The following is a 27,961-nucleotide window of genomic DNA, read 5'->3' on the forward strand; positions in this document are numbered from 1 at the left end:
TTTAAACTTGCCTGTCACATACGGCTGATGGCTTCACACAAAGCTTTCGAAACCGCTCCTTAAAAAAAAAAAAAAAAAAAAAACGCAGCTTCTTTTACTTTTAATTCCTTTTAAAGTCCTTTGTAAAAATGTTCCTTTTAAAAATCTAGAAGTCTCTTTTTATTTTTTTTGATTTCATCTTAAAAAGGTTTTACAATTTGGAATCACTCACAAGGTGTTTGAGAATAGAAAATACATCCTACTTTGAAGTGGGGGGGGGGAGGGCTGGGCAAGACATTCTACAAAAAAAAAAAAGAACAGACAACTGCACACCACTGGAATGTGTTTCCATCCCTAAACACTTGGGGAGTGAGGAGGACGAGGAGGAGGGACACAACCTCTAGTCTCTTCTTCAGCTTATATTAATGTACTCAAAACAAACGTACAGTATTGGATGTGACCTCCGCAGCGCTCCACTCCATAGACTGGAGCTTCTAGTGTTTTCATATCAAGGCCTTTCTACCTACAGATTATACCAACACCCTGAAAATAAGACGGGTTATTCCTCTTATTCCTATTTTTGTGATTTTTACCTCTGAGATGGAGCGACGTGCGAGATGTAGAAACAAACTCGGAGGGCAAAAAGGGGAGCGACGACGGAGGGAAGTAGCCGGAGGGAAGCGACTCATCCTGATGCCGCCGTCGCCGGGCTGGTGTTTAATCACAGGAAAGCAACGGCTGATCGGTTTGACCCTGCGTGGCTACCGTCAAAAGAAACGCACAATGATGCCTCAGAGACCCGACCCGGTGCGACAGCTTGGTGCTGTGGAACCGTTTCCAATTTATATCACAGTTTTAAGTAACCACTTCAGTTCAAACGTCTCTGAAAGTATCGTCAGTTAGTCTTTTTTTTTTTTTTAAATCAAACCTAGAAATATGAACGAAACGAAAACTAGACGCTAAAAAGGAGAAAAAAAAGAACAACAACACAGAAAAGTGAAGGAGGTGAAAGAACGAAATGAGGAAAAAGTCCGACACTGTCTCAACAACTACATCAAAGTATGGCTCACAGCAAAGGTTAATTAGCTAAAGAGATTTTCAACACAAGATCACACACACACACATACACAATCACACACTCTCACACACACAATCTCTCACTCACTCACTCACACACACACACACACACACACACACACACACACACACACACACACACACACACACACACACACACACACACACACACACACACACACACACACACACACACACACACACACACACACAGACTCTCTCTCTCTGGATTCATATGTGAGCATATGGTCTCATCATGGAGTGGCCACGTACTAAGTGGTAAACAAGTGGAGCGGGAGGTAAAAGAGGGATGAGGCAGGCTGAAGGGAGGAAGGAGCTTTGCATAGACTCTGCATCAGCGTGGCCACAGCTGGCCACAGCAGAAAGGTTGGGGCCGCTATGCTGCGAGGAGTTCCCTGGAAATCAACAAAGAAGAAGCTGCTTGTTGGGAAAAGCTCAGGTGGGCTCTGCAGGTCGCGGAGCCACATTTCCGTCACGCCGGCGGCGCTTTTGAATGAATGTGATGAGCTTCTAAACGCAACCACAGCAGCAGATCCAGCTGCATGGACCACACACACACACACACGTGTGGTCAGTTCCAGGCTTGGTACGGCTCTCAGGATGTAAAACCTATTAGCGTGTAAACTGTGGGCTAAGTAGAACCCACGAGGTTCGTCAGAAAATGAGTTCCAAACTGAATTGAGACTGCAGAACTTCGGGATGCGAGAGGAGAGTTGGAGCGCATACACGTCACACAGAACCCCCAACACCATTCACAAGTGACGGTCCACTTTGGAGGAAAGCGTAGAAAGTCGAAATGTGAGGGTGTAGGGCGGGGGGAGGGGAGGAAACCGGGAGAACCGTATTAGTAAACAACTCATTTGGTCACACACGTAAAAGCAAAAAGGAAAGTTCAGTGGAAGGAGTGGCGAGAGGTGGAGGAGAAGATGGAGGAGGAGCTGGAGGAGGTCAGGAGAGTGTTGTCAGAACGACGAGGTCGTTTCTCGAGAGGTGGAGAGGTGCATCATCACTGAGCGCGCTCAGATGGTGCTGATGCAACGTTGAGTGGGTCCCTGCTCCTGCCGTATCACGACCGGGCTTCCCCTCTACGTTTCTGTGGGAAAAAAACAAACAAAAAAAAAACAACGTAAGAGGTTGAAGTGCTTGTTGTTGAGGTCAAGCATCAGGTCTGCAGGGACATTCAGAACCAGGGTCAAATACTCAGACACTACTGACCCTGGAAATGCTGGGTCAGGGTCCCACTCTTCAGCAGGGCTGCAACTAAACATTATTTATGCTGTCGACTAATCCGTGGATTCTTTTTTTTTTCGATGAGTCGCGATTATCGTCTTTATTTCCCTCCCCTATTCTGGACTTCCGTTCGACCCAACTTGCTTAAATCTTCACACCTGTGTTATACTGTACTCCTCTCTGCGGTGCGTGCCGATACAGCGCCTCCTGTTGGCGTTAAGGTGTTGGCGCATCGCCGTAGCGCTACCATGGAAATGCTCGCTGAGCTTCACCGATTCATTTTCTGTGAAATATTCCTAAACTTTAGAAACTTTGTCTCAAAGTTTTTGAGCCTTTTCAGAGAAGAAGCCGTTCTTCTTCTTCTGTTTTTAGCAGGATGTAACCAGCGAGCGACACTGCAGGTACAAATGTAGCGGCTGCAGTGTGATTCAAGCGCGACGTGTCGACGCTTCAATTTCTGTGTCGACGAATTTACGCCGACGGCATCACCGATGACGTCGATTAATCGTCGCAACCCTCCTGCTCCAGTGATGGAGACTCGGTGCCGCTCTTAAGTACTGCCGCTTCGCCCCGCCCATTCTCAACCCGGTGGACCGGAGTTAAACTACCGTGTGTCACAAGAAGAACAGGACACACTGGTCCGTCTGCAGCCAAAGATCCGCCGACTCTCAGCTCCACGTGGACAGCGCTGCTCCAGATAACAGACGGCCGCTCTGGCTTCACTCAGCGTTGTGTAATCAGGAAGCGCCGGTAAACGGGGCCTCCCCGGTCCAAATAGAGCTGCCAGACAGGAGAGGCGGGGCAACATCCACCTGCCAAACCTGGCGGCAAACGCAGCCAACAAGCCCAGCAACAAGAGCGTGGCGTGACTGTGGCGTGGCGTGACAGGGACCTCGGTGTGAAGCACGCCGTCAGGCAGGCGTCCTAAAAACCTTCACACACACACTGGACCTTGGAGACAATCGTTGTGAGGCGACTCTTTCATCTGGAAAATGCTTACATGGCAGAACCAGGGTGGAACATGGGGTTAAAAGGGAGAGTTTGGCATGTTGGCAACCCCCCCCCCCCCCCCCCACTGCCATCATTTAGTCCCTGTGGTCATGTGAGCAGTTCCATTCCATTCCAGTGATGAGTGGCTGAGACGCAAGCTGCTCTGCCAACAGAATGGAGGTCAACGGGCTCTGACTAACGCCCTCAAAACTCATCAATTACACAACCCGAGAGGAACAAACGGCTCTGGCGGACAAGTTGTGACCTGCACGTTCACCGCACTGTGAAATAATAATCAAAACTGAGTCAACTTCTTTGAGCAGAGCACTTAACATGTCGAGCTCCAGCTCGCCGACTGTTCCTGCCAAAACAACACGAAATGTGACAGCGGGAAGTGAAAGCTGCCTTTTTTCTGCAGAGGGCCGAACACTGAGCAGATCCCACCACTAAATAAATAATCATAAATTAGTGATGTGAGATAGTTTTTCTCAACCAGAGGAAAGCAGGAGTGTGAGGTGGGGTGACTGCAAGTTACATGAGTGAACAAACAGCAGTTTGGTGGAGTTTACCTGTGGGCTCATCCTGAATTTGTTCTTCTCTCGTGAACTCTTCTGCAAACAAAGACAGACGCACCAATTAGGCCTCGGGAGCTCAAACTGGATGAGTGGAGGCTTTATGGTGACAAACATCCTCAGAGCAGCTTGTTCTTGTTTGACACGTACAGAGGGGTCGACGTCGGACTTAAACCCCGACCCTTCCCCTCCATAGCTAAACATGACGTGCAGACCACTCAACTCCTGTCCTGACCCGGCGCAACAATAGTTCTGGTGAACTTTAGCCCAACCTGGTGATTGAATTATCAGTGCTGATAAAGCTGTGACAGGGGTTTCGTGAGAGGCAGGGGCAAAGATGATCTGCGGTGGGGGGGGGGGGGGGGGGTGGAACTCAGATGGTGTTGTGTACTTCCATGGCAGTGGTTTTTCCACAGAGTCAGACTCTACTGGTGCTTGTGAGGTACGACGTCAACATCCTCACTGACAACATCTCCACCGTCTCCCCAGCTGTGATTTGGATTTCTAACATTTCTCCAGAGTTAGTTGTGGCTACTGCAGGTTAGCAGTCGCACTGCGCCTCGGTGCAGGCAGCGCCCAGTTCAAATCTACCAGACAGCTGTGCCAAACCCCCCTGAAACTACCTTCAAGGTCAAACTTAGAGGCTGCGTTCAGACTGCAGGCGAATCTGATTCAAATCCGATTCATTCCCAAATCCGATCTTTAGTGCCGACTGTCCACACTGTTTGTAGCCAGTGTCCAAATGGGATGTGGCTCTGTTCAGACTGGGTTACATTATTGAGCCACCTGATAGGTTGCTGTAGCAACAACGTTGTCTAGCGTAGCGTGCAGTGTGTGACGTCGTATCAGTGCGACAGCGGCACTTGTTGTGATACCTGGGCTGTGTCTCAATTCAGGCTCTGCGTCCTTGAAGTGCACATTTTGAAAGGAAGTTGCGTCATAGCACTGCGCGAAGGCTCCTCCCAATTCCCGAGGGAAATGCGCCCTCGGAAATACGCACTAGTTTTTAGCCGATTCCAAGGATGCACCGCTACTATCCTTCGCGCACTTGGGTATCCCATGATGCTTTGCGTGCTGCTGCAAAGCATCGTGGGATCCTGGGAAGTCAGCTGAAATTAGCGGCATATACTGGTTAAGACACAACATATAAATCTAAATATTGAAGTTTCACATAAAGTATCCAATTTTTAACGTAGGATTTTACTTATTTGATCATCCAACGGCATTGTTAGATGGCCAACCAATTGTTAGCTTGATGCTATGAAAACGTCACTTCCGGGGTTGGCCAGCAGGAGGGAGCGGCGGTGACGAAACGAGGAAATACGCCGAAGGCTAGACCGTCCCGAGTGGTTACCGGGGAGGCGGGGTTTGGTTCGTCCTTCTAGGCTGGGTACTCGAAGAACGCTTCCTTCAGACGGAGGACACTCGGTCTCAAGGGTGCAGAACCTGAATTGAGACACAGCCCTGGCCTGGAGCTGGGCTTGAGTGGAGCTCCTGTATCTCCCCACACACTGAGGAGCCAATGAGCTTCCTCCTCTAGATTGAAAACATTCATTCTGTCTTCGTCGGTACGTATACTTGGTTCCCTTTTGTTCAGACAGATTTAAGTTAAAACGGTTGGGGTCAAGTTGTGGTGGTAGAAACACTACTTGGTGTTTATTTAACCCCTCATACCAATCCAATTTTTCTATTGCTGTGGTTAAGTTATTGAGGTCCAAACATTACTTAACAAGTAGTTTACTACGCCTACTTCTAAGTTATGGGGGTCCAAACACTCATGGTGTTTAGTTTATCACTCTAGAAGCTCTGCATTTACCTGCTTCTCTTGGCTCATCTGCTACTTCTGTTTCTGCTGCCTCCAATTCGGCCGACTCGTCAGCAGCCTCATCTGAAGGAGCTGCGTCCACCTCATTCACTTCTTCTGTTGCTGCTGCTTCTTCTGCAATGTCCTCCACCGGTTCTTCTGATGGAGCTGCCTCTTCGTCCTGTGCTGCCTCCTCAGCAACATCTTCTACCTCCTCGGCTTCTTCAACAGGAGAGGCCTCCTCCTCTTCAGCAGGCTCATTGTCTTCATCGGCAGGAGCAGCCTCCTCCTCTGCCACCTCCTCAACAGCTTCTTCAGCAGGAGCAGCCTCCTCCTCTGCCACCTCCTCAGCATCTTCATCGGCAGGCGCAGCCTCCTCCTCAGCCACCTCCTCCACAGCTTCTTCAGCAGGAGCAGCCTCCTCTTCTTCAGCCACCTCCTCGACAGCTTCTTCAGCAGGAGCAGCCTCCTCTTCTTCAGCCACCTCCTCGACAGCTTCTTCAGCAGGAGCAGCCTCCTCTTCGGCCACCTCTTCCTCAGCCACCTCCTCCACAGCTTCTTCAGCAGGAGCAGCCTCCTCCTCTTCAGCTGCCTCCTCCTCAAAAGCTTCTTCAGCAGGAGCAGCCTCCTCCTCTGGAGCAGCCTCCTCCTCTTCAGCTGCCTCCTCCTCCACAGCTTCTTCAGCAGGAGCAGCCTCCTCCTCTTCAGCTGCCACCTCCTCCACAGCTTCTTCAGCAGGAGCAGCCTCCTCCTCTTCAGCTGCCACCTCCTCCACAGCTTCTTCAGCAGGAGCAGCCTCCTCCTCCTCAGCTGCCTCCTCCTCTACAGCTTCTTCAGCAGGAGCAGCCTCCTCCTCCTCCTCCTCAGCTGCCTCCTCCTCAACAGCTTCTTCAGCATCTTCAGTGGTGGCTTCCTCTGCAACTTCCTCCTCAACGGACTGAAAAAAAAATAAATGGAAATTAAGACAAGAAGGACTGTTGTGCCAACTGTTGTAACATTATAAGTGCATTATTCATACAGTTCAAACAGGAATGGAAATTGTGAATCAAAAAAACAGACTCAAACATGGAATGCAACATTTAACCACCGTGATGTATAAATTATGTGTACACTTCAGTAAAATATTCACACTGCTGGAGAAAGTCTATGTGATAAACTGATTTCAGACATTGTTTGCAGTTATAATTGCTGGAATCGACAAATTTTAACTATGAAGGTTAACTCCACAGCTGCAACATAACACTTTCATATCAACTTGAGTCATTTGAGTCCCAAATTGTTACTAATTAAATTTTTTGAGCCTCATTTAAGAAAAAAAAAAAAAAAAAAAAAAAAAATCAAAAAAAAAAGCTTAGCCCATCTAAATTTCAGGAAGTTAAATTGCTCCCAATGAGCCTGGAAGCACCTTGCATGGCAGCAGCTGTTCATTAGTGTATGAGTGTGGACATGAATGGGTGAATGAGAGGCCATGGGTACTGTGAAGGTGCTGAAAGCTCTACAAGTGCACTCCATTTACTATTTTGACTAAAAACAGGCCTTCAGTCGTGCTTTCATGTCATTCAAGTAGGAACTGATGGTGTTGTGTAACTTCTACTTGATGACCTTTCCTATTACGTGTAGAAACAGGCAGACCAGTGCACAGAGAACCAATCAGCACCAAGTCCATACCTCCTCCACCTCAGGAGCCTCCTCTTCCAGCACCTCTGGATCTTCTTCCAGGACCTAAAAAGAACCAAAGTTATTCTTCATTCTCATGTGTCTGAAATTACTAAAACTGTCTTTAGGTCGCCAAAGATTATATTTGGCTGGATGGTCAAAGACAAGTGGTCGTCTGGAAAAATTCACAACTATTTTTTTACCAACCTCGGGAATCTCCTCCGGCTCTGGTTCCGGTTCTGGTTCTGGCTCTGCCTCCGACGAGACCAACTCTGGTTCAACTGGTATTTCAACCATGGGTTCTGGGTGAAGGGTAGGTAGAAGATTAAAAATCCAGGTAGGTACCAGAGAATCGCACGCGCGACGTCACCCATTTTAACTATTTCTATCATTTATTTTTTTTTATTAATCATAAAGGAATGTCAGCGCTCCCCAAGGAACACGTGCGTCGGGGAAAGGTGCCACCCAGGGGTCAGACCAAATCAAGAAAAAGCTCCTGCACACCTTCATCAGGCATCATGATGAAGGTCTGTTGACCATGTGGGAGCTTTTTCTTGATCTTATCCTTCTGATGATGATGATGATTTACCAGTCCAGTTGCCTCAACACAACCCCTCTACACTTCCCATAATGGGTTGCAAGTTTCTTAAACATCAGTCTGACATCATTTTAGAACAAAGTCTTGAACCTGGTGGAGGTGGTGCAGACGCGTCCTCTGCTACAGCTGCTTCAATGGTGTCTTCCACAGGCACAGGGTCGGGCTCGATGACCGCTGCGGTTTGTGAGAAAACACAGAGCAGGAGAGTCAATACGGAGATGAAATGTTCGGCTCCTTCGGCCACACCCAGACCCCCGACTGCCATCAGCTGCGTCGCAGTTTCTCGAGGTGCATCCACAGATTGCACCACCTGCTCCTGAACTTGGTCGGGCGCAGGCTGGGCTCAGGGAAGTTGACAGCCCAGCCATTCAGGGTTCCCAGCAGTATGGATTTTACCATCATACGCTGAGTACTTAGAACCAAGCGGATGAAGGAACGATGCATATTGAAGTGTTGCGTGGCCGGCAGCTACCAAAAGAACAGAAACTCCAGCGTGCTGCTCACCTCGATGAAGTTCAAGTCAGAAACAGCTCATCGGGAACAATTTCAAAAAGCGGGTTGGCTCACATTGCAGACTGACATTTGCTGTGGCTCACCTGTCAAAGCTAGAGGTCGTCACTCAGTGAGAGTGGCGGGATAAAGTGTCATAGTGCTGCAGCGCGTGAGATTGATGAGCTGTTCAACACAAACTTTTCGTGTGCATTTGACACACACAAGACATTTGGAACGTTAACTTGCTTTCTGACATTTCAGACATAACAGACTGAGAAGCTCGTGTCAAAAAAATGCATTTTCTTCAACTTTCACTGCTAACCAAAAGTTCACTCTGCTTTCGTCTGAACTTTCAGATGCAACCTTGAACGATGGACTTAATTTGACCTTTTCTAAAACTATTGACCTTGCATGTCCAACTGTTCAATGTTTTACGACTACTACTACTGCATAAAATGATGTAATACACTGCATTGAAAGAAACGGTCTCTCTGATCAGTGAATGACCATCACTAAATGTTCAGGTTTTGACATCATGAGTTGAAGAGGATGACTGCCAATAGGGACAAGACAAGTGATGCAGACAACATTTTTTTTTAGTTGCGGTATATCCATCATTGTTGTTGGCTCCACCAGAAAGGCAAAAAATGCCAAACTTTCAATGAGAAGTGCAGACCAGGATCTGGACCTTGACACTGTAAGGAAGGAGCCAGGGGGAAGATCGTTACCTTCTGCTGGTGGCTCAGGATCAGCCGCCGTCTCCACTGGGGCGGCAGCTTCTTCTTCACGAGGGGCGACGACGACCGTCTTCTCTTTCAGACCTACATCAGACGATGGTGGACATGTTGGCAATGTCTGTGTGTGTAGTCCAGGAATGGAATGTGTGTAGGGGGTGGGGGTGTTTTATCTCAGCTGGTCTTAAAATGACATGGGTTTCTTTTGATGACTGAAACGACTCAAAATAAAATCTTTGACACACACAAATCAAATGATTTCATCAAACTAATCTGGTAAAATTCGTTCCTGTGTTCCTTATTTTAACCTAAAACTGACCCGGACATCTGCTTCTTCCAAAAACCCACGTGCTCAGCGTACGTATGTAAAAAAAACAAAAAAAACAACAAGAAATTAAAGAAAGACGCCCTTGGGTAAAAGCAAAAGCCTTTATTGCCAAAAAAAAAAAAAGATCTTTAGGACAACTGAAAACATTTCCCTTCAAACACAAAGCAGGTGTTTGTGGTAAAACCCATGGGTTGGAATTTCAGTTCAGTCAAAACTAAAATATTAAGATGGAAACAGGATTTATTTTCACACCACACCTAAAAACAGACTTTTAACTACATTACACTCCTACTTTGAACCCTGCATTTTCTTGTCTGTTGAAGCAAAGAATTAGAATATAAAAGACAGTGTACAATGTACGTTAGCGAGTCCTAATTAGAGAGATCTTAAAATTTACCACTTTAAGAGACTTCTAGTAGAGCACAGAGAAAAAGGCCATTACTTAATATGTAATGTTTTTCATTTCTGTCAGCAAGACACAGCACCAACTACAGCAACAACTTCCGTAAATAAACCATTTTGTGTCATTGGAAAGATTGTCCCTTCAATGATCTCATACCACACTGCTAGTGATGTCCCAGCCTTCACATTGTGCTGATGTGTCTGCTGCACTGCAGTTGGACACAACAGAAAACTGACTTGCTGAATAAATGCTGAATACAACCACTAGTTTTGACCATTTCAACAGAAATGCACCTGGAAAGCAATGGGTTGCACCATTTGTTGCCAATTAACTTTGCATGTTCTCCCCGTGTCTGCTGGGTTCTCTCCAGGTTCTCCCTGTGTCTGCTGGGTTCTCTCCAGGTTCTCCAGCTTCCTCCCACACTCCAAAAACATGCATGTGAGGCAAATTTGAAACTCTGAGGGCGTCACCCTGCCTTCACCCTATGACAGCTGGGAAAGGCTCCAGCAGACCCCTGCAACCCTGAGTGCAGGAGGAAGTGGCTTTAGAAGATAGCTTGGGGCTTTTGTCTTTATTGGATAACAGATAAATATAAAATAGCTATGGTCAATTCTACTTTTGTAAAGCAATATCCCAGTTTGTAATATCGTCTCAACAGAAGGAAAAACTAAAACTTTAGATAAGGAAAATGAAAATGAAAAAAAAAATTAAATTGAAGATATGATTTAACTGGCCTTGAACTACAAATCTAACCTGATAGCTGATTGCAGCTTTGACTTAAACCATGGCAGTTTCAATCTGAACCAAATCACAGTTTAATCCTTGCCTGACGTGGCTGACGACGACTTCTAAAGGGTCATTTTCATTTCACCCCAGTGAAACAATGACTCTACTTCCTGCCACCTGGTTTCTTCTTGTCTCTTGCTCGGCTCTTGTCTCCTTCTTGAGGCTTCTTATCGCCGCCATCTTCCCTCATCTCTCTTTCCTCTCCTCTCTTTGATTTCTTCTCTCCTTCTTTCACACCCTTGGTCTCGCTGCTCTTCTCATCCGGTTGTTTTTCCTTCTTCAGCATCTCCAAGGCCTTTTCCATCTCATCTTTTTCCATCTTCTCCTCTTCCTCCTTCATCCTCGCAGCCACCCTTTCCATCACCCTGGCTCTTATGTCCTTCCTGCCCAGCTCCATCTCCTTCTGCTCCTCCTCCTTGGCCAGAAGCTCTCGGACCTCGGCGAGAGCCAGCTTGGCCAGCTTTTTGGCCTCCACGCGTTCGTGGATGATGGCCAGCTGCTGCTTCAGAGCCTCTCGAAGCTTCAAGCCCACATCCCTGGTTGGAGAGGTTTCTGGGGTGGATGAGCAACAAGAGCCATTTGGCATCTCTCCACCGGGGGTCGGTACAAGGCATCGCCATGCACAGAGTCACACCGTTACAGGGAAGTCACCACAAGCTTGCACGTGCGTGATGACCGGCTGCATCCAGGATATGATCACTTCATGCCACTCCTTGTTCACTCTTCAAATCAAATGACAAGCAGACGTTCAGCAAAACTGCTCTTCTTGCACAAACTTGAAACAAGTCAAAAGCTTATTATTTTTTTTCCCCAAACATTTCATTGGCATGTCTCAGTTAGAATGGCGCGCCTGCTACAGCAAGCCTGGCTGGCCTGCTATAGGAAAATATAAGTGGTGCTCCTTGGCTTTCAGGAGACCCACTCACTATAGCGGGCCCATCCAGTCGTTTACTATCCTGTCATCTTCTCCTCAGTTTCCACCAACGTTGCCTCTTGGCAGCTCTGCTACTCTGAACACACTGAGAACACGGGGCTTGCAAGCTTCTTAAGCCAGCTAAGTTCACTGTGCCAATAGCCAGTATGTTATTCTCCCTTTTAGAAGCCCATGACTTGGACCACTTCACAAATATTTAGATTTAAGGTGTTGTTTTAGTTTTACTTTGGAAGGCCATAGCTAAATCCTTGAAATCAGTGACAACGAGGCCAACCAGGTTGTCGTTCTGTTTTCATTTTTTTTATTTCAAGATTTCTGTCCTCTTCCAAACATCAAAGCACAATAAAAAGGTCAGATTTTGACAACATTTTCAGCAGAGGCTGAGAGCAGGATGCAACATCCTTCCTGGGAATGTAAACAGTCGTGGATGTTGCTTCACTGCCATTCAGGATATAACATGAAGAACTACTTGGATGGAATATGAAACCAGTACACTGTTCTAACAATACAGAGCAAAGTTTTTAAATGCCTATCAAACTGCCGTAATAGGGTAAACCAAGGTTTTCAATAGGCCTCCATTAAGGCTAAGGTGAGTAGAGGGTAAAAACAGACAAAAACACCAACACACATTATTTAGTTCAAAAGATGACGAGTCATGAGTGATTAATTCCTCTACGCAAGGCAGAACCACACTGCAAAAGTCCAGTTTCATGCAAGCAGCTGCATGACGGTACCTTTCTTAGCTCCTCTCTTGGCTGCATCTCCAGGTGTTTTATCTAGTACCAACACAAACAGTCAGAATCTTTCAGTAAGAGACCCATGTTGAGTCGACACTGCATTTGTTCATTGTTTCCCCTCCATCACTGCTATGGATTACATGGCTTCATAATGTTGGCTCCACCAGAGAAAGCAGCTTGAGGCCAACAGAAGCCTCGAGGTGAAGCCAAAGCACACAAACAAGATAAAGACTTCAGCTTTTTAATGTTGGAACCTGAAGTTAAGCACTGACACTTCCTTTGGCTTCAAGAGTTTGCTTCAAGACGGTTTGGACCAAACCAAATCATTGTCAATAGGGATGGCTGGAGTTGGGTGCTGTCCACACATTTTGGTTTTTTTTGTATATTTGGGAAAAGAACAGAGCTGTTCAACAAAATTGAACTCATTAATAGGATTTAAGGGCAGGAGATACGTTTAATAAAAGTGATGAAGTCATTTTGGTTAGAGGAGTCCCATGGAGTGCAGCTACATGTGAATTAAGGGCAACAACAGAACCATTTAAAAAAAAAAACAACAACAACCTGGAAAAGCCAGGCCCAGTGGCCCAGTGGATTCAGTCACTGGTGTGGCACTAAATGTATCAACCCTTCAAGCCTTCAACCCTTCAGTGTTTTCTGCAAAAACTTCGATGACCAGCGGCCTTGATTTGATCGCTAACGCTAACCACAGCGTCTCCGATCCCCATCGCGCATTCAAACACCTGCTGTTTGTTAATATGATCCGAATAATTCCAATGACCCAAAAAATAACTTGACAGAAAATTTAAATTCACTAGATTTAAAAAAAAAAATCTCATCAAAGTGAGCCAACCTGTGGGTTGTCAAGCACAGCGAGCTCGTTAACAGTCTATAGCGCACGACAAACCAAAGACAGGGGCAAAAACACAGAGCAGCTGGGGAAAGATTTCATAAACTTGTAAATCTTAACAAAACGCTTCATAAAAACAACATTAATAATAACGATAATTAGACAATTAACCCCCAATTCACACCAGAAGCGTCTGCAGCGCGACCCGTGGAAACCGCTCCGTACTCTTTCACACCAAGCGACTTTCAGAGCAGCGGCGGCTCCATCGGTTCACGCCTGGATTGCAAGATCGCACGACAGCCCAGGTCGTTTCAAATGTATTTAAAGAAAACTTCTGCACGTCCCGACTGTGCCTCAAGTATCGCTGCGTGAGAAAAATAAAAATAAGAATAAACCCAAAGCTTGTGTCACCCAAAATGCAGGTGTTTAAAGTTTACCTGCATTTTGGTCACTCTGGTTTCAGATTTACAGTGAAATGTGCTTCATTGCTGACGCTTGTGGTGTGAAGTGGTGCCAAGCCTTGAAGCGAAGCGTCTAAATCCTCGACTGCTGTGCACCACGTCAAGCTGCGACGCTCCCAGCATCGAGACAAAACAGCACGAGGACTAAACTGGAAGGGCAACATACAAGACACACCTGGATTCCATCTGTGGCGGCTCTAAATTAAATACAATATGAACACAACACTAATTCAATATAATCATAGTACACATAACAGAATCAGAGTAAAACTAAAAACTGTGATGTTGTAAAAAAAAAAAAAATTTTTTAAATATGGAATCAGTTACCGAAATCAATTACCTTGACACTGACAACTGATGAGATATATTTGCATGACCGACTGTTTGAGTGTTGGGAGCGAGACCCCCAGTGGAATTAGGTGCTTTAAAAAGGCTAAAGAAAGGACTGATATCCAAGATATCCAGTGCTGCAATTCATTCATCCTGGACACTGGGACAGTGTGGCCAGTGAATGGGTTGCAGTACTGTTTGTGCAAGGCTACAAGCATGTCAGGACATCAAAAACATTTGCTAACTTTTTGCAAAACAGCAACTGTGTTCCTGGAATTTTGTAATCTGGGCCGGACTGTTGGAAAAGAAGAACAGCACAAGGTTTAACCTTGACAGAGGTATACAAAAGTACAAATGTCTACGGCCAGAAACCCACAACCAGTGCGTTGTGATGTGCAGCAGTAGGAAAGCGAGTCGTCGTCCACCAGGTGCAGGTCGTCTTTGCATCGGGGGGTGGAGCCACTTTGGCTTTCGCCACACAACTCTGTGCCCATACGTCATACGTTTTTTATATATATATATATATATATATATATATATATATATATATATATATATATATATATATATATATATATATATATATATATATATACATATATATAGTAAATGTTAATACAGAAGGTTTACCACATGAACTAAGACTTGACAAGGCTCAAGTCTTGAGGCTGAAAAAACAGTTTTCTTCCTGAGTCATCGTGCCAGCACAAGAATTGACATCATGGAAACTCCTCTGAAAGGAATTTGTCTCAAAATTTCGTCGATGCGAGAGCGAAGCAGGTGGAGCTGCGCGGTGCTTCACACTTAAACAGGTCAAACTGGATTCGTATTCAAAGAGCGCGACTGGCTGGAGCTATTGCCGCCTTCCGTAGCAGGTCAAAGGTCACGGTACGGGGGGCGCAACATCCCTGACACCGCAGCAGCCTCGGCCCTCTGACTGGCCCGCTTGAAAAGCCCTGGTCCGAGGCTACTGGTTATGGAGTCCCACGATGATGATCTTCTGCCCGCCTTTGTCCTGCTCCTTCATCCGTCTCTGTCGGACCCTCTCCTCATCCTCGTCTTCTTCGTCTTCGTCTTGCGCCTCCGCAACTCCGGAGCTCCTGCGCTCGTCCTGCTCCTCCTCCAGGGACTCCAGCGGGTTTATCAGACCATACAGGAAAGTGAAGAATCCGTTTAACCAATCAGAGGCTCCATCCTCCACTTCTAACCAGTCCAAAACCTGGGCCTCACCCTGACCATCGGCCACACTGGTCAAGCCTGCCTGGACGAGAAGGAGAGGGGACGGGAGGGTGTGTTGGAGGGCGGCGGGGGTGGGGGGGTTGATGCGCAACGTGGAAGTGAAATAAATGAAAGAGTGTGGCAAGGGAAAGCAAAAATAAAGCAACCGAAGAGAGAAAAAAAGGCAAAGGGAGATGGAAATCGATGAGAGAAATCAACAATGGAGGGGTTCAGAGAAGAGGAGGAGAGGAGGGAAGGAACAAGAGGGGAGAGTGTTAAGAAAAGTTTAAAGTGAGGGTAAAGCAGAGAGGGAACGACTCAGTTCATCCATTGTAAAGCCCCTTCCCACCCGAGGTCAAAGGTCAAAGTCTGCTCAGCTTGCCAACCCAGGAGCGTGTCTGCTGGTGAAGAGAGCAGAGTCCTGACCTCACTGACTGCTTCTCTTGCTTCAACAATGGCACAGACAGTAGCTGCCTTTACAGTCGCCCTCGGACTGAGCAAAACCTGAATATAGCCATAAAAAAAACCTGATGATGGAAACAACTGGAAAAACCTCTCAGGTCTACTGGAGAGCTTCCATTTTCACCAGTTTCCTGGTGGGATTCACCTGTTTACTGCAGTTAACTGGCTAACTGGGTTCATCCACCATCCATCCAGTCTACTCACCCATTTCCACGTTATTTGCTTCAACTTTAGTCACGAAATTTTGACTTTATTCACGAAATTGTCCTTTTTGCGTCAACTTTATTCATAAAATGTCATCTTTTTTATGTCGACTTTTTTCACGAAATTTAAAACTCAAAATGAAAATCTCCTTCCTGTAATATATATATTTTTTCTTCTTCTTGTGGCCTTAATCCTCTTTCGTACGACTGGCAAATGGGCTTTGAACTGCATCCAAGTTGCAAGAACACACACACACACACACACACACACACACACACACACACACACACACACACACACACACACACACACACACACACACACACACACACACACACACACACACACACACACACACACACACACACTTCTGCATTGGGGCTCTTGATTAATCCAACAATGTAGGTTGGTTTCTCTGTGTGAAACTGAGCGATGATGGAGGGGCTTCATCACAGACAAGAGGGAACAAATTTGAGGCATAAACCAGCCGTCGGCTGCTGGTGTCGCACAATTAGAGAGGTTCCAGTGAAAAGTGAAAGATGGTTCCTGGCGCGGACAAACAGAAAAGCTGACAGCAGCTCGAACAAAAAGAGTCAAGTTAAAGTCCGGAGACAGATTAGATTATTGGTGGTTGCTTCACTAAAGGGGCAAAGCTGTTGGGCAACCGACTGAAAGACAATACGCTGCTGAAGCAGCAGGGAAAAAAATCATCTGAAGGTTTAAGGTGAGAGAGCATTCTTTTGCTCTGGTAGTTCAATTATCAAACTACTGTGATCCTGTTTAACATCCATCATGATGTCGAACTGTGGGACCGACAACCAGTTCATTCATAGCAAGTCACGCTTTCCTGACTTCAGGGTCAGAGAGCAGAACAGACAGTCAGTTACTGGTTCTGACATGACTGACACACTGTCAGTGAACTCAAGGACCATTTCCAAAAAGACAGAGATGGGCCTATCAGTGTTTCTGAAGCCCCACCAGGGTGTTGAGCTCTTAGAACCACCTAGAACCACCCAGACCCATCCAGAACCAGCAGGGTGTTTAGCTCTTTATTGAAATGACTCTAAAACACTGAAAAAAAAGATGAAATTCAGGTATTTTATGACTTAATTGTCATTAATATCATTTACTCAAGTTAAGCCGGTTTAAAAAGCTTCATGGGCCACATATGGCCCCCTGGCCATAGCTTGCCCATGCCTGGCCTAGTGTGTGCAAGTGTCTGCTTCCCTACCGCTCCAATGAGCAGAACTCCTTTTCAGCCATTTCCTTGCAGCCATTCTTTACCCACTAAACACAAACTAGCTTTTGAAAACAGCTTCAAATATGAGAACCTCGTCAAAACTGACTGAAGATTGAGAATTGACATGGAGATCAAGATAGATTATTACACAGGAATAAAACAGTGTCCATCGATGAAATATCGAATTCATCATTTCACAGTGAGTCCAACTCAACGGCAAACTGCAGAGTAACGGCAGCTCCGTCAAACCCGAGAAACAGTCGCAACCAAAGGAACTCTGAGGCTGAGTGGGCTCCTTTCTTTAACATGCACCGCTGCTGAGTCACTGGGACCAAAGTCAAGCCAAAGTAAAGTGGAAGGAATGGATGACAAAGGGGTGGACAGTCGTTGCAATGTAGAAAATAACCAATAGAAATGAATCAAAGGCAAAAGTCACTGCTGAATAATGAGATGGAGCCCTTCAGAGGTGCAATACAGGTAAATGTAAGGTGAATTCATTTCTGGAAGTCTGAAGTCCTGTTGCCATAATGTTGCTGAGCTTGATGTTGGTTACTACCAGATATGACAGAGTGAGCCAGGTAATATTATTCAGTCAAGCAAAAGAAACCCACATTTGCAGTTGGAACAGAGAGAACATGAGGACAGACATACGGGTCCGAGAGGGAAAAAGTGAAAAATCAATTTTGAGAGTCTCTGTTGGCGTCGGCCAATTGACGCATGAGATTCCATCGACGGTGTTGCCCCAGTGGGGAGGAACCAACTGCATCATTTACACCAGCAGTCAACAGTATGGACACATTCTTCTGATTTCATGGTTTTTCTTTCATTTTCATGACTATTGACACTGCAGATTGTCACTGAAGGCATCACAACTATGAAGGAACACATCTGGATGGATTCAACAAAAAAAAAAGTGTGAAATAACTCCAACAAGTTTTTTTTTTTTTTTTTTTTTTTCTTTTGCCACACTTATCCTCATATCTTGCTCATATATTTGATGTCTTCAGTGTGTGAATCTACAATGTGGACATTAGTCAAGATAAAGAAGGAACAGGTGTGTTTGACTGCCGGTGTAGGAAGCAGGAATGAGAAGCAACAGTCTGTTCATGTATTTTACTGCTGATCATTTTATCAGCAGTTTTTTATCTGTTTGTTGTAAAAAAAAAAAAAAAAAAAAAAGACAGAAAGCAATTGACTGCAGATAGTTTGTCTGCTGTTTGTGTCGGACGCTGATTACACAACCTTGTCGCCGGTATTATTAGCACCACGAGGAAATAAAAAGAGAACTTGCCAAGTAGAACTTTTGCGTCCTCCACATCAAAGTCGCCGTCGCCGTCGGTGTCGTACGCCACCAGTTTACCTGCAGCAGCAACAAACAGGTGGATTTATGGTTTCCACACAGCCAGTCACAGTGCACTCGTGACATTGCAGTGAACAACACACGGTTAAAGAAATCATCAAATCTGGAGGGGAAAGAGAAATGCAGTGAATGACTTTGCTGCAGTGATGCAAAGTGATTCACTGCAGCAGCAGCAGACACAGTGAGGAAGCATGGAGCTGTTTTTGATCATGGGACAGAACCATGACAAAAAATATTTTTATATATAATATTATATTTTATATATATTATATATTATATTTGTATTTTTCCTGCCACTACACCGTTATCATGATATTAACTATCGCTGTAAAAAAATGTTCAATTAATTGTGACTAATTCAATTTAATCGATTAAATTCTTAATCGACTAAATTCATCAATAATGGATTAATTGTTATCATCCCCAGTTCTGACTGAATAAATAATCAATACAGTTTCTTGATGACTTCATGTATCACTATGATGACACTTGGAGTTTAAACGCACTGATACACCTCTGTCCATGAGAACAGCATTGAAAACATGTTTGCAGTTTTCTACTTTGTGTTCAAAGGGAAACTGAAGTTTGCAGTTACTTGGTGTTTTTGTACATTAGCTTGTTGCAAAAATGAAATTTAATATTCAGCTGCAAGTGAGCACTGCTAAGTGTCCATAAAAGCATCTGTGTCAATTCAACTAACTGCTGTAGAAACAGCAATTAAATAGCAAAAAAAATTAAATAAAAAATAAAAAAACTTTACAAATACATTAAACATGTAAATGTGCGTTTGTTGACGCCACAGGTTAATGGAACACACAATGGAGGGCGGTGAGGAAGGAAAAGGGGAGTGGCCGGAGCCAGGCTCCTGTCAATCACACTCATACAGACTGGAGAGAGGAATATGTCCGGTCATGTTTTACCTTGCAAGGCCTGAGACAGGTTAATTTGCAAGCCTTTAGCCTTGTCTGCATGCAAACACAAAACACAGAGATTGGGACAACAGCGAGACAGGAGTCAAAGTCAAAGACATGTATGTATGTATGCACGACACATTCGACAGGTAGAGCTTCTAAAGTGTTGATCAGTAGGTTGAGAGTTCAGTTCAAAGACGTCGCATTGGCTTGGAAGGAAAGACATGCGCTGATCAAACAGGAGATTGTTGAGAAAATACTGTTGTTGTTGTTTTATTTTTAATAACGTAGCATTGTGAAATCAATTTGCTGACAAGAAGGAAAGTCTGATTTGAGACACACAACCAGTCAAAAGTGCACAACAGAAGTTGAATCAAAGTGCTGGTGTTGGTTCCACTGCGCCGCACTCACCCACTACTCCCTGGTAGTCGACCAGGTCGAAGTAAACCACGGCGACGGACGTCCACACGCCCAGCAGGGCGAGGACGATGAACCAGGTGAAGAAGCTGCCGCTGCCGGAGCCGGAGTCGGCCTTCTTCCCATTCTTATTGGCCGCTTGAGGTTTGGTGGCATCTGCAGGAAAGCACAGTGGATAGTTTCAGGTTTACTACTGCAGCCAAACACGCTTCTGCGATAGCGTTGCATTATACAGGAGTAGGGATGCAAGTTATCGATTCATTCATTAAATCATTAGTTCATTGACGACTGTCGATCGATTAATTGATAAGCTGCGATTTTCCCGAGAAGCTAAATTTCACAATGAAAAACGTGTAAGGAAGACATTATTAAACCCTTCAATAATGTTGAGGGTCCAATGTGACCCATTTGTACATCAGAGAACAGTAGAAACACCCTCAACATTCATCCTCTGACTTTAAGTTGACTTCGAATGGCTTTTTTAAAAAGGAACCAGTATATTATGACCACCACAGTTTCTACTGAGTAAAAAAATGTGACTTAAGGTGAATAAAAAAATGTTCAATAAATTGCAACTCATTTATTTGTATTTAATCAATTAAATTCTTAGTCGACAATCGATAATCAATTCATTAACACCCCTATGCAGGATCACGCTTTTTGCTCAGAGGAGGTCTTTAAAAAAAATAAAAGTACATAAAAAGGATTTAAACGCAAATAACATATGAACTGCGTGTGGTGAGACATTTTAAAAAAAAGAGGATTTTTTTTTATTTTTAAGATACACCACCAGTTTGGACACAACTTCTCATGCAATGTTTTTTTTGTTTGTTTTTTTTTTAAATCTTTCCAACTTTCTCCACTGCAGATAGACACTGACGACATCAAATATATGAGCAAGATATATGGAATTGTGCAGCAAAGGAAAAACACGTTCAGTAACTCTAAATATGATTTTTATGAAAGGTGGCTGTTTAGAAGAATTGAAATATAAAAAGTGTTTGAGTTATTTGACACTTTGATTGTTTCCTCCATAATTCCATGTGTGTTCATACGTAGTTTTGATTCCTTCAGTGAGAAACTGCAATGTCAACAGTCATGAGAATGAAGGAAAAGACATTCAATTGATAGGCTGAGTCCAAACTGTTGACTGCTGGTATAGGTTTGCATGAAGACCTGGATAGAAACCCAAGACCATCGAGTCTTTGAGCTCCAATATTTCACATTTTCAGAAATCTCAGCACCACACTGCACATCCAGAACCAGTTTAATATACCCATTAACCACAATGCATTTATTAAAGTCAGTTCATTCAGTGATGCTGGACATGCACAAACACAGGTTGCTTTCCCTAATACAATAGTTGCTGTAGAAACTCAAATGGGCTGAACATTGTTTCTCCTCGAGAAGAGGCGCGTTTGAAAATATGCGTTTGCCACGGGCTGAGTGCGATCCCTCGGAGAGACTCCCAGCCAACGGTGCAGAGGCCAAGAGAAGAAAATAAACCACATAACACAAGTGGCTATTCCAGGGACGGCAATGACATTTCACAATGCATCATGGGAGAAAGCCAGCGGCTGAGAGAAGGAACAGGTGTTGAAGTCCGCTGCACGGCGCGAGGTCAAAGTCAGACAAACGCTTTTTAAAGAGCAGAGTTCAAGGCAGCCGCAGGCCCCCACAGCCCCACACGCTTCCTCGCAGGCCCCCATAGCCCCACACGCTTCCTCGCAGGCGTTCAATACGCAGCCATCCGTCCACAAAAGCATTTGTTTAGGAAGTCGTTGACTCCTGCGGCCCGGCATCGTCAACATCATTAGCAGCTGCTGGAATTCTCCTGCACCAGTCTGTCCATCCATGAATCCAACACTAAGATCTCATGTGGTTCTGATCCAGCTGATAAGGTCAGTTTTCAGTTATTGCTTCATGCCTAATAATGCATGCCTTGCATTGAAAACAAGGGAGGGGGAGGAAAAGCATCAACTTAATAGTTTGAACTGAAAAGCAAACAAGAGCAACAAGTCAGGCGGAATTGTCACACGTGCACAACAAACTCAAAGCAGAAGCTCGGAAGGGAGTCAACCAGCTGAGTCCATGCTGAGTCCATGCTGAGTCCACAGTGACATGCCAAGAACGTTATTAATTACCGATTGCTTCTTTTTCAATTACCGGACCCATGGACAAAAACGTTACCTGCAACTTCCACAACCCCAAAGTTGCCTCTACTAAGTCGTGTAAAACTGAAACAAATTTAACAATAAACAGAAAACCTTAAAAAGTCTCAATCTCAGTACTTTGGTCAATCATCAAAACGGCTTGGATTTGGATTTCCCTTCGGGACCGCTGGCAGGATATTCAAGCCATAGTGGATAAAAAGCTCCGACCCCCCCGTCCCCTCGTCGCAGGACGGCGCGGTGACCTCTAGCAGGCGCTCTCAGCTAACAGGCCTTCACCTCCACAGCAGTCCGTCTCACCTTGGAGGCCGGTGGTGATGACCGGAGCGGTGGCCGACTCCACCAGGGTGGCTGGGTCGCCCATGGCCTCACACCTGGCTCTCTGGCTGAGTGGAGCTGGAGCAGCAGCAGCAGCAGCAGAAGTCCCAGCTAGGATGCACCTCCACCTCCTCCTCAGGTCACGTCCCTCTCTGCCTTTCTTCCTGCTCTCTCTCTCACTCTCTCTCCCTCCCTCTCTCTCTACCGTCAGTAATCGCCGCCACTTTTTTTCCTCCGAGCCTGATATGGCACTGGAGGTCAAAGGAAGCTATTTATAGCGCTATTAGACCAGCTGGCTGTGACAGAGAGAGAAAAGGGAAGAGACAAACGGCAGCGCAGCCTCCAAGACTTCACTGGATTCCACACCCGACTGGGGCTGCGACTAGCAACCAACCGTTGGTTTTGTTGTAGACTAATCTATCAATTATTTTTTTCAATTAGTCACGATGATGTTATTCATTTTCACGGCATATTTTGGACTTCTGTTTAAGCCAACTTGCAATAATCTTCACACCAGTAGCTGCGTTTCCATCGCCCCTGAAATTGCGCAAAACCTAAACATGGCCATAAAAAAAAAAAACTGGTAATGGAAACTTGGAAAAACCTCTAAAATGTGGCTGAACGGTTTTGAGGCTCTCATGAGGTGGTTTTTCACACAGATCCATATAGAGGAATATCGCAAAAGTATGGAAATACTTTTCTGGCATTGACACGTCAAGTGGACGTCACGTGACCAGGTCACTGACCAGTGAAAATGATTGGACAGAGAAGGAGACAGAATATTTTTTTTTTAATAGTCATCAAAGAGAAAAATAGAACAACCATCCTGGACAGTAAACCAACATGGAAATGCAGATGCATACAAGGAATTGTGTCCCTCCATCCTCCTCACAGTGGCGTCTTGCTGGACCAGAATTATGACGTATGCGCTTCACTTCATTCAATGGAAACACCTGCAACTGTACTTTGTGGAAATTTCAGAAATATCACTTTTGCAAAACACCGTCGTGGAAGCACAGCGAGTGTCTGTTGGTTAGCGACGATGGTTCCCAGCCAGAAGCTCATGCTGTTTAATGAGCCGCGGCCTGGAAGAGTTTGGGAACCTCTGCGTTAGTGCACGTAGCCTTTCACACTGCAGGCCCAGTGAGTTTCAGTCACCCTACTGATTGTGTAGTTTGTTTTGAAGCACCTACAAACAGGCTGACAGTAAATACTGTCATGTTGACGACGGCAAACACGCATCACTTATGTACACATGCCGGCAGCCCCGCTTCCCTCAGTCTGTCCCAGGACTGCTGTACACAGTGCACCACCACACCTATACGTCTGTCATGTGAGTGAACAAAGGCTCTGTGAGCACTTCAGGTACCTCAACAAGACACAATGACTTTCTGCTACCGACACACCGCTCCAACATCAGCGACTGAGTTCACAAAGACAGAGAAACAGATTGGGAAACGTACCACCGAGTTCCTCCATAGGGTCCATCCTCCTCTGAGCAAGGCAGTAGCTTCACGCAACCAAGCATGCAAACAAACCGACGCAGCCTTATTAGAGCGGACAAACTGAAAAATGTCTCCGCAGTGTCTTCTGCGAAACTCGGCACACATTGTTCAGGCTGAACACCTCCTGTTATGTAAGGGCCGAGGTGCACCGCCTTCTAACTTTCTGCTGCAAGGCACATGCAAGCTCATACGCACACCAATGCATGCAAGGCTGTTTGTCTTAAGAGACATTCCAGACAAATTCCCCCCCCGACTGAGGAAAGTGCATTCGAACAGACAATCTGAACGGCTGGTTTTCCAGATGCAACATCGCCGTCGGTACCACAGAACCTTTCTATGGAGCAGAATAATAGAAATATCAGAGTAAACAACAGCCAGTCTGAATACATAAATACATCTAATGTCAGTACATCAGTGAACCATGCACAAATCTTTGCTCAACATATAACCAAAACCATTCATTGTTCTGCGAGCAACATTTCAATGAAGCTTCTCCACCAGCATCCCATCTAGGAACGTCCACATCAGACTCACAATTATGAGCCAACAAAGCAATTTTGCCACTTAATGACCGATTTGTCAAACATGGGAACAAACCCCATCGTCAGGGATGAAATAAAATCATAAACATGGGCCCACATTCCAAGTTCAAGCATTACCTCGGCTAATTGGGAGAAAGAGGCCAAAATGGTTCTTTAAAGCAGCTCTAGGTAACTTGAGCTTGCTACGACAATAACGTTGTAGCAAACGTTCAACACTTTTATTACTTGGTCTTTCATCGAGGGCACTTATTGGGTTCCATTCCGTCATTTTACAATCTTATGTATTTGTAATAGTAGTGTGTAAGACTGCCTCTAAATAAACGTGTGATGTTGCAATATAGTGGTTCGTCCGGCGTGTTGGGTCGCGCTTGAAAGTCCCTCTCGCCAACATTGATCCTATTAATCCTTTATCTTTACTGAGTTTGGAATCATAATTTTATGATCGAAAGGTTACCTGGAGCTGCTTTAAGGGGAGATGGGTTTAAAGAGTCCCCATGGAATTGAACATCCTGCCCAGGGTTATAAAAAGCTTCTCAATATCCTGGCCAAAGCAACAATGAGAGTCTTTTAACAAGACATTTGAAAGACGACATGAGCACACAGCAAAAGTTAACGTCTTTAGCTCCGTCTTCTACTCCCCTGCCAAACTACGACGTAGCCGTTTGTCGTAGAAATTCACTGCATCACACCGTCATGCAGTTACATGTCAACAATCGCCACGGTTAAAGTAAGAGACAGAAAGAACTGCAAACGCTGCGAGCACAACACAAAATAACACACGTGACCCACAGGAGCAGGCAAGGCCGTTGACCTTTACCTCAACATACTTGTCAGCCCTGTAATGTGAGGAGGAGGCCTGAGGGAATAAATGGCATAATGGTAGAGGTAAGGAGAACGCACAATATGCAAACTCTACAAAGAAAAAAAAACACCACACAACAAATGTGCACATATCACAGAAACAGAAAAATCAATAAGTTGTTCTGTCAAAGCCTGGTGACCTAATCAACCACACAGTGTGTAATAAATGCAAAATGAGTGTTTAGTGATGTATTCAAAGCTATTCCTCCTCTAGAAGCTCCTGTAAAGCCTTGCTTGGAGCTAAGGCCAAAATCAATATTTGATCAACCACTTCAAACGTTTGATCAGCTGATGTCACCAAATGTTAAAATCACATGGATCCCAAGGCTCCGGATTCTCTCAATTACTTGGGGTAGTTATCATTTTTTTTTTTTTTTTTTAAAGTATGTCTTTAAATAAACAAGTGTGAAACAGGTTTCTGGAGCTGTACAATCCAGTAGTAATTCACAAAACAAAATGTTTCTACAATCCAATATTTCAAGTTAAAGTACTTTGACAAAATGCAACCACACTCTTCATTTAAAGAATTCTGTGGACATTTAATTGTTTGTCCATCGTCTACCTAGCAAGAAACAAGAGTTCATGCTACAAATTAATAATGAAATCAAATTTGCACAGTCAGCACAGACTCACTCACTGTAATGGAAAAAGTGGAATTCCACCACTATAGCTTTTGATGGGCATAACTTATATTCTCTCTCTCACACACACACACACACACACACACACACACACACACACACACACACACACACACACACACACACACACACACACACACACACACACACACACACACACACACACACACACACACACACACACACGAGGACACCGTGTTCCCTAGATCGTCGACAGACTGCACTGTGGCAACCATATGAAACTATAAGAGCCCCCTCATTTACTGTGTATGTAATTACTATTTTTATTCACGTGTGTCCGTAAAGATGTGCGCTGCACCACACCGAGCTCACCCAGCGGGGCGTCGGTGCGGTCTCAGTACGAAGCCCACGTGCTCAGAATTGCGCGTATGGACCGTATTTCAGCTTCCACATGTGTTCCTCGTTTCCACGCAGCGCAGCTCCACAGCCAAGAGGTGGCATCGTTCGAGGCTCTATTTACAATGGGTGTGTTTGTGGGGAGGGGAGGGGCGGGGATGGATGGGGGGCTCGTCTCAGTCAGGGACACGGTGTACTTTAGTCTAGTTGGGAGTATTTTGCATGAAAACACACACAATGGAAACAACTCGGTTCAGGAGTCATGACTCGACTCTTTTTGCAAAAGGTTGTCTTGAGAAGTCGTTTGACTCGACTTTTGAGTGCATTGCTTTTTGTTTTATTGGATTTATACAATTTATTTATTTATTTATTTGAGGTTGTGGGGGGTGGGGGGGGGGGGATAGCAAGTTAGACGGTGGCCCAAATTCTAGCGAGCGTTAACATTAATGAGTTTTGTTGGGTTTTGTTTTGAAGAAGAAGAAGAAGAAGAAGAAGAAGAAGAGCTGAGTTTTAGCGATGCATAGAAGAAGAACTAAGCCTCACGATGCATAGAAGAATTACGTTTTAGCCATGAATAGAAAAAGAAAAAAAATAGCGATGCAAAGAAAAAGAACAAAGTTTCAGCGATGCGTAGAAGAAGAAAGTTAGGCGATTCATAGAAGAAGGAGAAAGTTTTAGGCCCGTATAGAAGACGAACGTTTTAGCGAGATGTATACATATATATAAACAGAACTACGTTTAAGTGATGCGTAGAAGAAGAAAGTTTAGCTACGCATAGTAGAAGAACTAAGTTTTAGCGATGCATAGGACTCGAAGCTCACGAGCACAGCCTCCCCCTCCTCCTGCTGCGATGCGGGGTCAAGGGTGACCCCCGAGCAGCCACGTATCACCAGAGCCAGCGCTTCTCAGACTGACACGTGAGCAGTGGAGACAGCAGAGGGGGGCGGGTTGCCCCGAGATCCGCACCTCGGCGGCAGCCCTGCAGCCTCCGGGTTCTACCGAGTGGCCGCGGACGCGATAGCGACAAGCAAATCCGTTCTAGCGTGATCGTGCGAGAGTCGCCGTGTTTGCTTGTGTAATCTCCGGGGACCGAGTCGCCATGGTCGACCAGCCCGAGCTGCCGATAAACAGCAGCTGCTCCGTCTCCCAGCGACGCTTTGACGGGGGGGGGGAGAAACAAATCAAACACGATGAAATAATATGAAGAAAAATAATACAATAACGGACTTTACATAAAGACTCGCAATGTGCGTGACGTTGTCGGCGTTATGTAGATGCTAGCTAACACGAGCTCAGGTCGCAGGGACGGGATTGAGGCGGAGCTGTGTGTTTAAAGGGAATCAGTAGGCAACGCAATGCATTGGGGCATGAAATGCGGCTAAAGTCTCGGTTAGCGCAGCTAAAGTGACGCTAACCGCCTTTGACCCGACGTTACACCGTGGAGCTGCGTCAAGGCTGCCGAGTCTGGCCGAGTTGAAACTCGCTGTGGCGCCGCCGGAATGAATGAAGGCCTGCGAAGTGAAAGCTGCAAGACACCTCACCTCGGTCATGACCACCACGGAGAGAGAGAGAGAGAGGAGGAGGATCGGTAGCGTACCTTTGGGTTTTTGCGTCTTTGCTCCCTTCTTTGATGCCATTGTCGAAGCTCAACTCTCGGGTGCAGCCGCTAAGCCTGAATTTGTGGAGGTGGAAAAGAAATCAAAATCTCCTCTACGGCCTCTCGTACAAGTCAAACGCGCAGAAATCCCGTCCACCGTTTGGAGTGACGCTTGCGC

General features: G+C 45.4%; 2 protein-coding genes across 15 annotated transcripts in view; one reads left to right on the forward strand and one right to left on the reverse strand.

The window, feature by feature from the left end:
- The window catches only part of fam110b (family with sequence similarity 110 member B), a 160,410-nt gene that overhangs the window by 116,558 nt on the left and 15,891 nt on the right, over positions 1-27,961 (forward strand). The gene's annotated exons all lie outside the window — the stretch shown is intronic.
- Positions 821-27,949, reverse strand: LOC142881333 (uncharacterized). 14 transcript variants are annotated; one of them, XM_076015560.1, is made up of 13 exons: positions 22,263-22,417; positions 19,786-19,947; positions 19,384-19,428; positions 18,395-18,463; positions 9,148-9,240; positions 8,018-8,101; positions 7,537-7,631; positions 7,342-7,395; positions 6,440-6,610; positions 6,203-6,265; positions 5,686-6,061; positions 3,867-3,908; positions 821-2,170 (listed from the first exon to the last, which is right to left on the reverse strand). In XM_076015560.1, exons 1-13 carry the CDS (start codon positions 22,324-22,326, stop codon positions 2,163-2,165), a joined length of 1,326 nt encoding a protein of 441 aa, XP_075871675.1. In that variant the 5' UTR covers positions 22,327-22,417; the 3' UTR covers positions 821-2,162. The 14 variants fall into 14 exon arrangements, with proteins under 14 accessions (XP_075871675.1, XP_075871674.1, XP_075871669.1 ...); XM_076015559.1 differs by having other exon boundaries at positions 6,389-6,610; XM_076015554.1 differs by having other exon boundaries at positions 5,686-6,142; positions 6,218-6,301; positions 6,389-6,610.

Source organism: Nelusetta ayraudi, unplaced genomic scaffold, assembly GCF_046127955.1.
Source record: "Nelusetta ayraudi isolate G7.1 ecotype Tasmania unplaced genomic scaffold, CSIRO-AGI_Nayr_v1 ptg000190l, whole genome shotgun sequence".
Classification (NCBI taxonomy): Eukaryota; Metazoa; Chordata; class Actinopteri; order Tetraodontiformes; family Monacanthidae; genus Nelusetta; species Nelusetta ayraudi.

Coding starts and splice junctions, on each gene's coding strand:
- LOC142881333 (XM_076015546.1), bottom strand. CDS start 22,326: ATGGGCGACCCAGCCACCCTGGTGGAGTCGGCCACCGCTCCGGTCATC. Junction 8,102..9,147: donor TCCTGAGCCACCAGCAGAAG/GTAACGATCTTC, acceptor CACAAACCGCAG/CGGTCATCGAGCCCGACCCT. Junction 7,632..8,017: donor GTCTGCACCACCTCCACCAG/GTTCAAGACTTT, acceptor CCCTTCACCCAG/AACCCATGGTTGAAATACCA.